The sequence below is a fragment of the Chelmon rostratus genome, chromosome 19, assembly GCF_017976325.1.
Source record: "Chelmon rostratus isolate fCheRos1 chromosome 19, fCheRos1.pri, whole genome shotgun sequence".
NCBI lineage: Eukaryota > Metazoa > Chordata > Actinopteri > Chaetodontiformes > Chaetodontidae > Chelmon > Chelmon rostratus.
The window spans coordinates 15,267,329-15,278,724 of record NC_055676.1 but is presented as its reverse complement, the minus strand read 5'-3'; the positions used below and the strand labels follow the sequence as shown (position 1 = coordinate 15,278,724).

The following is an 11,396-nucleotide window of genomic DNA, read 5'->3' as shown; positions in this document are numbered from 1 at the left end:
AATCTTTACTGGAACAAAGCACAAAGGACTGGCCTTACTGGTTGGGCAACTCCTAGTTTGTTTTGCATAACCGTGATTCGGCAGAAATGTAAATAATTCATTAAAACACTAAGATGTTTATTTAACTTTTGCTTTTTATTGACAAATAGGACACTTTCAGTTCTCTCATGGCAATAGTAATACACTTTTCAATTCCAGTTTCATCACTGTCATTCCTGACAAACATGTCTGATATTATGATTATGGCAACTACACCCATGCCTGACATTTTTCAGTATTCACAAACACAACATTTTAAGCTTGAAACAAGGCTGCAGTGACAATCATTTGAACTAATCGCCATGCATTCTGCCCCCCCTTGTCCCTCTGCTTCTAGTTCTCACCCCTACCTCCTCCTGTCCATCTCTCGCTCCCTCCCTCTCCTTGTCTGCACTTCCTCCCTCTTACCCAGAATGCAATGCCACTGAGCAGGCTCAGCTGAGCTATAAAAAGGCATAGCATGGGGGAGGGAGGGCTGCCGTGCAGCAGGAACTGCGCAGACACACAGGGATCCAGGGACGGCAGCCCCTTGCACTGGGATCTAGAGCCACAGCGCGAAAGAGAGGTCAGTACAGAGGACAAAGGCTCCATAGAGGAAGAGCGAGCATGAAATGACAGGGACTGGGTCTAACTTTGCCAGACGAATGGAGAAATGTCAGGGAGAAGGAGTGTGGGCAGGGCTGTTTTGATGGGATGGAGACTGAGAATAACAGAGACTGTAATGGTGAACTGTCACTCTGGTTAGTCACTGATGAAAATGGTTGACACTGTCATAAGATCAGGCATTTCTGTATAGTGCAAAAGCATGCAGCGCATATTACTGGCATTCACACCAATGCCACTCAAAGGATGTCTTAACTGTTTGCTAAAAAATATGTCTTTCTTATTTTTCCACATTTGCTCAGACATTTCACTGCAGGTGGTTTGCCTTTACTCTGATGACATGTTAACATCATCCTCCACCTACACACATTAAAGGCCATTTTCATACATGCTGTTCTAGCTCTTTAATTGCCCTACCATGCTTCTAGCCCCAGAAATGTCATTAACGTCTGATTAGGGGCTGAGTACTATTGATTCCTGTGACTGATCTCGCTCCATCCTTTCACAAACATCATGGAATATCTCCTACTGCACTGACGTCAAAGGGTCCCCTGTTCTCCCTTAAAGGGACAGTACGCTCAATTAATTTGCAGGGCGCCATAGTAACCAATGGTACACAGAGAGAATGGACTAATAGATGTGCTCTGTACTTTGTCTTCACCCCTGTTGCTACTAGGAGCAGGCAGTGAAAGCGTCACCCCATGTGCTTTTTGAGAATGGTTGATATGCTATCCCTTAACAGCTGCAGACTGACTGAGTCTTTTTTTAGCTGGGCTGAACGTTAAAAAACAGTAATAAGACATGAGGGTGGGACAGGCGAGATGGCTTAACATTGGGGTGGGGGTTGTGGGCAGTCCAGCATCTCTATATTTCAATTCAAGAATAGAATTACAAAAACATCACATATTCGAATTTGCCTCCATGTATCAAGTTTTCCATTGCATTCTGACACTCAGCTGCATGGTATTACATTATTTATGTAGTTGTGAGAGAGTCATGCATTTTAAGGGGAAACAATATGGAGCCAATCTAAGTGCAACATTCACAGGGCTGGGCTCACGAATGATAAAGTCCTGTTCAAACATGTTGCCACATTTCCAGCACTGATACAGCCTCTGATGGCGCGCATATTATCGCAGTCACACTGCAGCAAAGCCATGTGATGTATGTAATGTCATGCATAGTAGGTTTCGTTTCATAATTCCATGCATGATTCAGTGCAATCCCCACAGCGAGAGCCATGTTGTTTGCACCATATTAGAACCGGGGCACGTCTGACATGCCAAAGAAGCAGGGGACCCAGACGATGGCACCATAATAGGCCAGAGAGGGATTCCCAAACAGGCTCTGTGCTGACTCAGATGTCATCCTCCAAGTGACATTTACACAGAGCACAAGGTTAACGTTGGCCGGCATAAAACTGGACACCTGAGAAGCAGCATGACCAGTACTGAGGAGTGATGCAGAAGCAGAGAACGAGCTGGTGGCATTTGAAGCTTTGGTGTACACTCTGCTAAAGTATAAAGTACATCTTCATGGTGAACCATCTCTCTCTCTCTCTCTCTCTCTCTCTCTCTATATATATATATATATATATATATATATATATATATATATGCAGTCTAGTAGAAGGTTAGTAGAACTAATGTCACCTTTCTGGCAACATAGTGTTTGAATAGGAAGCATGTGCCAATGAGCAAGCAGCCACATTGTCACGAAGTCATATTCAAGCCTTGTTAAATCTAATCTGTCACTCGCCCGTCCGTATCTCTTGTAAAGTTGGGCTGAATAAAACAGGCAGTTTATGGGATCACCCAACGAAACGGAGAGCATAAGTCTTCAGACAAATTCAAATATATGCATGCAGTTTTGCCTACTTCAAAATTGAAATCAATTTCACTATCAATCACTCAAAGATTTATTATCCTAACCCATATAACATCAGTATTAACCATAATAACAAAGATGAGTAACATTAGAGCACTTTTAACTCCTCCTGCAACATCTGTGGATATCCTTAGCTCTCACTTAGAATTACTGATTTTTTTAATTTAATGTCATGACAGGACTTTGACACTGAGTCACATTCTGGCATGTCATCGTTCCCACTTCTCCCCACTAAACTTTTCAAAGAGATAATGGAGCCCGTTGCACCTTATCTGCTCAATTGACTGGCTCTCGGGCCCCAGGTTTTTGCACTCAAATGCAAAACTCAAAACACAAAAGGAAGCTAAAGCATGAAGGCTGGTTTTAATAACAAAAAGGCTCTAGGTTTCTTACAAGGCAAAACATAATGTGCTTGGTAACTAGACAAGGAAAACAAAAGTCTCAGGGTTTTCGTCAAGGCGAAACTAAAGTTAAAAGGTTCTCTAGAACAAGGCATAAACTGGCTTTATCACACGACAAAGTAGACAAAATCTGGCACAGGACAAAGGGAGACGCAGACTATAAATACACAAGGTATTAAGGAACAGGTGAAAACAATCAGGGCAGGGCAGACAATCAGACAGGACACCAGGAAGTCAATGGTCTGAAACGAGAGGAGAGTTAGGTTTCACAATAAAACAGGAAGTGCATAACAAGACATGACGCCAGTGAACAAAACACATTAACAGAAACAAGGAGACATCACATCCATGTTCTAATCAGTTACCTTTTCCCTCAGTGTGTGCCTGACCTGTTGAAGATGGCATGTGCTCAGCTGCTTTTGAGAGGGCCCACGATGGATCTGGCTGACATATAAAACTCTATGCCAATTTTTAGAGAGATCACAGTAAACAGTGTGGAAACAGCTCTCCTTCATGTAACAAATGACCGGTTACTGGCTACTGGCTCTGTCGTAGTGCAGCTGGCTTTATGTGCAGCCTTCGACACCTCAGAGCACAAACTTCTTATTTAGAGACAGATGAAATGGGCAGGAATTGCTGGCCGCTGCACTGGTGTGGTTCTTAATGTTTTGTCTCCAGCAGGACTTTAAATGATCAGCAGCTGGCATCTCCTGTGGAATGCCACAAGGAGCTATTCTGGGACCAGTTTTATTCTTACTGCACGTGTCATTGGTCATTCATTTCATACTTATTTTACTGCTATACTGATGATACACAGTTATGCCTCTACTTTTAACCACACAAACTAAATAATCTAACCAGACTGTGTTCCTGGTTTTTCAGTGTCAAGGACTGAATGGAAGCTAACTTTATACAATTTAAGAGCAATAAAACGAAACTTTTGATTGCCACATATCCTTTGAGCAGCATGCCAGGAATATCATCCAAGTTAGTTTTAATGGATTAAGAAAGATCTCCAGGATTTAACACATGCTCAGTTTTAATGACACATGTCTTGATATCATCACAGCTGGACTACTGTAACTATAACTCTCTCTCGATCTCCCACTCAGGCTCATGATTGTAATTCATCCAGAACCCAGCAGCCAAATTATTAACTAAATCTAGGAGGTCCTGTCATATCAGACAAATTTTAGCATGGCTGCGCTGGCTGACCAGTGGATTCGGTTACGGCCTCGGCTTTGGAACAGCCTCCTCCTCAGTTTGAGATCAGCAGACTCCAGTGAAGATTTTAAGTGTCTCCTTAAATCTCCCTTTTACCTGCACTTAACAACGTTTTCCTTCTCCATTATTGCTTTATCACTTTCATATTTCTTCTTTCTATGACTAGTTGATGGTGTTTCATTTTACTTTAATTACCTCTGCATATTTTAATTTTGCTGTTTTAGTGACATTAATAGTGTTTTTTAAATGCATTTCCATATATTTTGCACTTAAATTTAGGAGGTTGTTCTTCTATTAGCCATTCTATCTGCTTTAAATGAGATCAGCTCTTATCTGTTACTTGTTTATATATGTGGTTATCTCCTTGAATTAAATTTCCCTACTTTTATTCACATTTTTTTTTAAATTTGAAACATCCATGTATGGATGGGCTGAGTGCTGCTTGATATATGTGCTCCCATATTTCTGCAGTAACGCTCCTGTACCAACTTGTTTGAAACATGTTCGTGGCATCAAATTCAGAATAAGCATATATTTACAAAAATCTTTGAAGTTTAAACATTAAATATATTGTCTTTGTACTGTTTCCAACTGAGTAAATGTCAAAAGAGGAAGAGGAAGGATTGGCAAATTGTCACTTTCTGTTTTACTTATGTTTTGCACAGCGTTCCAACTGTTTTGGAATCTGGGTTGTAAATCTAAGCTTGGACCTCATCACGTAACCTAAGAAACTGGCCCTTTGCCCTTGTCACAAATCTGGTTTCCCAAACCTCAGACCAGCAACTTCTCAGGTTACTTGATTACCACAGTGCAGGCGTATGTGTGTGTGATGTAAGTAACTGGGTTACAAGCATATTCAACAGGCAAAACTACAGAATGCATAACTGTATGGGAAGGTGAATATCACTGTGACATAATAGTAGATATAGACAGTATATAATCCATATGCTGCACATTACAGGTGGCATACGGTGGTGTTCTACATCCAAATTAATTCCAAACATCAGTAAGAAGCTGTACTGAAGATATCAGATTGACTTAAAATAGGTGCAAAACAGAGAGCAGAATTTCAATAAAAGCAAAATCCAATTTTGCCCAAATAGTCAAAGGAGATGCAAGAATATTTGGTTATTTTGGCATGGGCAACACCTGCTGAGGCAGTTCTTTCAAACACACCCATTTTCAAGCCGTGACACATGACATAGGCAAGCAGCTAGTTTAAGATATCACATGGCAGCACCAGTGGCTCCCTCGATCTCCTTCTTCATTTCTCTGTCTGTAAGTCTGCTAAAAGAGAAGTGTAAACAGGAAACCATGTGGCTGTTGTCTTCTTTAGATATATTTAATACTGTTAGTACAGAACTCATAAGCATTTCCTGTCCAGATCAAATGTTGAGCGACTAGAATTGCTGTGGTCTTCCTCTGAACTGGCAGCATGAACTGAACCCACTTTCTACAATCAGAAACTTGTGTTGCCCATTTTACTGCAAGAATTTAATTGCTCTTAAAGGCTGAAGCACTACTAACACTATTAGCAGTACAGCTACTTCTACAAATGTGTTGGAGGTGGAAGTGAAAAACTTCACAGCATGAGTTAAAAGGCCTGGAACTGAAGAGTGCCCAGTTCACAAAGAGCAGGATACTGCCAAAGAAGTGGGTTTCTTGGTAACAGCAGATACTGTATTTCACAATATTCACAGAAAAAATAGAGAATCGTTCTCTGAATAGATAACACCGCTGTGCAACACTTAAACGAAATGCTTTTGCGGAAATAAATGTATGACCTTGAATATGCTGGTTCAACAATAAAAAAGCTTACTGCTGGGACTATTTTTTGGGATTCACAATGGAAAGCAATTTATTTGGAGAGCCTGAGTTCATATTTGATAAACTATCAAATGACAAAAACATCAATTTATCCTGACTGTGTGACATTAACCCCTCAAAATGAACCCTTGTAATATAACTACAGAACGTCAGTGTACCACACAACAATGGACTCACTGAATAAAGTGGAGCCCTATTCAAATTCTATTAGACTTTCTGCCTTTGTCAAAATATCTGTTGCAGTGAACTGACTTCCTCTTCTGTGTCCTTTTCTGTCTTCAAGTTGAAGGAAGACACTCATCTAACGCAACACAATGGCAGGTAAATAATATATCATGTAAGACTGATGAATGATAATTAATAATGAAAATGTCAATTTGTTTTTTTATTGTTAATCCTGTGGTGGGTGAAGCAGAAGCAGACTGTTTTCTTAGACTCTACTGCCCTCTTAAGGTGATTTTTGAGAATGCAGGCGAGTGTCACATTTAACATTGCTCACAGTGCAAGATACTGCACTTAGATATGGTATTTCATTTTTAGTTAAAGAACTAGATTAGCTAATATTCAATTTAATTAATAACACCACACTGTGAAATAATACATTGATCATATGACATATATGCATGCATTTTCATGCAGCATAGTTAAAAACAAGTCCAAATCTTGTGCTTTCATGTAATTTATTTCGCACTTGTAAGATTTATAACTCAGACTTTTGCTATAGTTCCCTGTGAACAGTTATACCTGGCTACGTAACATTATTAGGTGACAACAGTTGCCAGGCAACACTGAAGACTAGCACAAAGCAAGCACAGTCAAAACAGTCGAGTTGACCAGGCGACGCTGTGCCCTGCAGCTGGAAAAATGGGAAATATGTGTACTGCTGATTCTACTGAATGCCTTTCCTCCACATCTTACTGTCGAGATGGTTTGTTACAAAAATCTTTTACTTGTTAGTTTAAATTTATTTATTTGGCTAGAAGAACTTTTCCATATCACAGGTATGTGCTCATAAACCTTTTTTGTTCATGCTCATTTCAGACAAAATTAAAGATGCCAAGATCATCTTTGTTGTGGGTGAGTACGCTTGGTCCGAATTTTGTCTCATTTCTGCACCACACAACGCATTAAACTACTGACAGTTACTCCCCTTCATGCTGTACTGATGCTTTTTGCCTTTCTTTCGCAGGTGGGCCTGGCTCTGGAAAGGGCACCCAGTGTGAGAAGGTAGTTGCAAAGTATGGCTACACCCACCTCTCATCTGGTGATCTGCTCCGTGCTGAGGTGGCTTCTGGCTCTGAGAGGGGCAAGCAGCTCCAGACCATCATGCAGAAAGGAGAGCTTGTGCCCCTGGTAAGAGACTGGGACCTACCATTTAATTTGATCATTTAAAAAAAAACAAAACCAAAACAAAACAAAATGTGTGCACAGATAAAATGGAAATGTGTAGGTTCTTATAATGGATGCTAATATTTCTGCTAGCTTATTAGGTATACCTATACTGTACCTAAAACTAATGCAGTCTGATACAACGGTCCTGCAATAAATCCAACCTTCATGGAGGTTATAATGATCAGTTTTTGTTAAAACTGTCTTAAAGAGGCACTGATTCAATTTTATGGTAATTTTGGAGGATGTAGCTTGTGGTGCTGTTGAATTGTATTGCATTATACAGAAAGGAGCCTACCCTCATTGATATTCATAGGGAGGACAAAATAACAGGAACACCTGTCAGTATAATAAACTGGCACCTGAGTGTATTTTCTACCACAAACGCTGTATCATTGTGAAGGTTGATCATAATGTCTTGGTCTGCTTTCAGGACACAGTCTTAGACATGATTAAGGACGCCATGATCGCCAAGGCTGATGTGTCCAAGGGCTTCCTTATTGATGGCTACCCCCGTGAGGTGAAGCAGGGCGAGGAGTTTGAGAAGAAGGTAGGCATGAGATGCTGGTCTGAAATTCATCCCTGCAACAATGACAAAACCTTAAACCAGCAAACTGTCTTTGATCCCAGATCGGCAAACCCTGCCTGCTGCTGTACGTTGATGCAAAAGCAGAGACCATGGTCAAGAGGCTTTTGAAGCGCGGTGAGACCAGCGGCCGCTCTGATGACAATGAGGAGACCATCAAGAAGCGCCTGGACCTGTATTACAAAGCAACCGAGCCAGTCATTGCCTTTTATGAGAGCCGTGGCATTGTCAGGAAGGTGAGTACACCTGCTGAACTGAAAACTGAACATACTGTATAAATGTGCATATGTTCTCACGCCTGGTGTCATCTTGCTTTGCCCAGGTCGACTCCGAGCTGCCAGTGGACGAGGTCTTCGGCCAAGTCTCCAAAGCTATTGATGCACTGTAGTAAAAACAACATAACTGGATGAGCTGTGTCTGGTTGTTGTTGTTGTTTTAATTTTTTTTTTTTTTCTCAGAGTTGGTCTCATCAGGACAAAAAACATGAACAACAACAGAAATAATACTCCTCCCACTCATTTTGGTTAAAAATACTGAAGGCCATTAAGGATCAAAGATGCCTTAACTCCACTCCTACTGCAGCAATAGGACTCTACAGTATTACAATGAATCTGCTGAAAGCAGCATCTAGAAATCCATTTGTTTCTTTAAATAAGGTCTTGCTTCTGCGCTGAACATGTATGCGGATTTATACAAATGACATCTCAAAAGGTACTCTACACAGGAGGTGTCAGCCATCTCCCAGCCTCCCGGGCACCATGCTCACTCTGGGGCAAACCTGCACTTTTGTTCCGTCTTGTACCCTGCCATGTAGAGTCCAGACTTCATGGGAAAATAATAGCCTCCTTCATTATAGTGCCACTGAACCATGGCAGAGATCAGCCACTGTGGACAAACTGGTGCAACTCTGCATACATGTACATTGACAGAATTTTTTAATCATTTTTCTCAACCATTATGGACTTCATGTATTTACTTCTTATATCTAAAGCACAGATACATTCTATTTTTTTTCATTCAGATGTACACATGGAACATGGGTGTCTATAAAATGGTATATGTAGTGAAAACAAAATTAAAATGTAAGAGAAAAACATGTTTGAAATTAGTTCATTGACAGTGTCAAACTGCACTTTCCTGTGACATGCAATCTGTGGAGAAATGCTATTCATTAATATATTATGCATAATCCTGGATAGCCACATAGCCACACACATAAACAAGGGACTTTGACAATGCTTCGAAGTTGAAAAAGGAAACGGTTTTCTTTTTAAAAAACATGGTCAAGGTTCTGGAGTATGTAGACACAACAGGATACAGGACACGCAGCTGCAGCCATAGTTCCCCACTGTTAGTATAACTTTTCCTTTGAGCCTGTGATGATCAGCAGGTCTTCCTTTACCTCTCACCTTCCTCACACATACACACACACACACACATCCAGCTGGCCAAGAAAACACTGCAACAGGTATCCGGACAACCCTCCAAGGAGAGCTCTGATCATGACTCTGCGCTGTAGGGATTAGGAAGAGGAAAACAGCTTCTGAGGGGGGACAGGATGCATCCATCGGAAAGTCAATCAAGAAGAGGCGTCCGTAAGCACTTTCATAAAGTCATCGAGGATGCTGCCTGAATGCTTGGAATGCTGCTCTTACCTCATAAAGGTGCAAAACAAAGGGGATGAAAAGTGGTGGTAGTGGTATTTATCACGTACTGCAGCGAGAGAAAGAAGGACACGCATGTCTGTGAATGTGGGGGAGAGAGGAAGCCATGAGCGTCCTAAGTCTAAACTTCAGGGAGTAAGTTTCACGCACTATGAAATTAAGTTTGAAGATGACCCCTTGAACTACCCGGTGCAGAGCATTTGAGCATTCAAGACAATTTATTTGAAGCCTCTACGTGTCCAGTTTGACAATGTCTGACCTCCTGTGGTAGTAAGGCAGACAGCACTGAGCTACACCAATTTTAATCTGGTGTAATATGATATTGCCACCTCAAACCTCACTACATCTAATCGTCTAGCCTGTATGATCAAATCAAAATAAATAAGCAATGTAAAGGCCCTATAATAAAGGAAAGGCAAAAACAGTAGATCACTGCATTAACTTCTGGAAAAGGAATAATGGAAAATGCCTGCTTCCAATCAAGTGAGGAGCATTTATTCACCACATCAAGAGTCAACAAAGTAATTTCCCACCTACCTGCAGAACTAATGGTTAAATCCTTGAAAACAGGGTTTAGTGACTGTAGAAATGGGTTAAGAAGAAAATTGCCAATTTGCAAATGGAACCGTCTACATAAGGCCTCCACCAAGGCGGATATAATTAACCTACAACGAGCATGCACCTATATACCTGTGTGTGCTTACTGTAGCTGTAGAGTCGAACATAATTATAATGAGTAATGTGCATTAGTTATGAATATCACACACCAGTTTTTTTTTTTATCAACTCTCTTAATTAGGATGGTAATACTAAAATACATCAGGTGGAAAATGTACTGTGGAATTTGGCAGCTCAAAAATAAAAAAGATCAATGTCACAGACATACTGTATGCTTGCATATCGTATTAATACATGTAAGCATACATACATGATTTTTTCTGCTGCCAGATCACTGTACTAAATTTAAAAAGCTAATATCCAGAAGCAGTGGCGTGCACAGACTTTTTGACGGGCAGGGGCTGAAAGGATAAAAAAGGGCACATATAGCGTGTCCTCGCCACTGAAGAGGGCACTTTAGCACGCGTTTTGGGGTCCAAGAGGGCACTTTAACACGCGTTTTGGGGTCCAAGAGGGCACTTTAACACGCGTTTTGGCTCCCAGGGGGCACTTTAGCACGCATTTTGGCTCCCATAGAGGGCACTTTGGCACGCGTTTTTCAAAAACTGGGCCACGAGGGGGGGCAGTCGCCCCCCGTTTGATTTTTCGAACGGGAAGTTTTTATAATGAAGGCCCTGTCAATTAGCTGCCTTATGGGATTGCAGATGCACACTCAATGACTGTGTAAGGCTGTCAGGCTTCTGTTCATCTGGTATCAGTCTCGGATATGACCGCTGCAAGGCCATGCGTCAGATCCCCCCTTAGAGGACGATAAGGAAACGAGAAAGCTGGCGTATACACTCGATTCTCTCTCTCTATGTATTGTGGCGGAACGGCTGGCTGGCACCACAGAGACCCAGTGGCACCGTGCGGGAACCAACGTCAACCTGTGATGAAAGACGATGGCCGATTGTTTCCTGTTATTGAAACACTACTCATGGGTGGGGGTGCAGAGTTGGGGGTAGGCTCCAATAAAAAGGAAAGCCATTGAAAGAGAGTGCTACTGTAGAAGTGTCCTTTGGCCAGCCACAGATGTGATGGAGTACCTTAAATGAAAGCCAACCGTGGCATAGCCTGTGCCTCTAAATCCAAGTCATGTCAGCTACTAGAGGATTGCAA

The 11,396-nt window shown here is 41.4% G+C and overlaps 1 protein-coding gene across 1 annotated transcript; it reads left to right on the top strand.

Moving 5' to 3' along the window:
* Nucleotides 1-507: 507 nt before the first annotated feature.
* On the top strand, nucleotides 508-9,052 carry ak1 (adenylate kinase 1). Its single transcript, XM_041959993.1, has 7 exons — nucleotides 508-604; nucleotides 6,265-6,302; nucleotides 7,023-7,058; nucleotides 7,171-7,334; nucleotides 7,804-7,920; nucleotides 8,001-8,192; nucleotides 8,279-9,052. The coding sequence occupies exons 2-7, from the start codon at nucleotides 6,296-6,298 to the stop codon at nucleotides 8,342-8,344; spliced, it is 582 nt and encodes a 193-aa protein (XP_041815927.1). The 5' UTR covers nucleotides 508-604; nucleotides 6,265-6,295; the 3' UTR covers nucleotides 8,345-9,052.
* The last annotated feature ends 2,344 nt before the right edge of the window (nucleotides 9,053-11,396 follow it).

Coding starts and splice junctions, on each gene's coding strand:
- ak1 (XM_041959993.1), top strand. Junction 7,921..8,000: donor GCGAGGAGTTTGAGAAGAAG/GTAGGCATGAGA, acceptor CTTTGATCCCAG/ATCGGCAAACCCTGCCTGCT. Junction 8,193..8,278: donor GCCGTGGCATTGTCAGGAAG/GTGAGTACACCT, acceptor TGCTTTGCCCAG/GTCGACTCCGAGCTGCCAGT.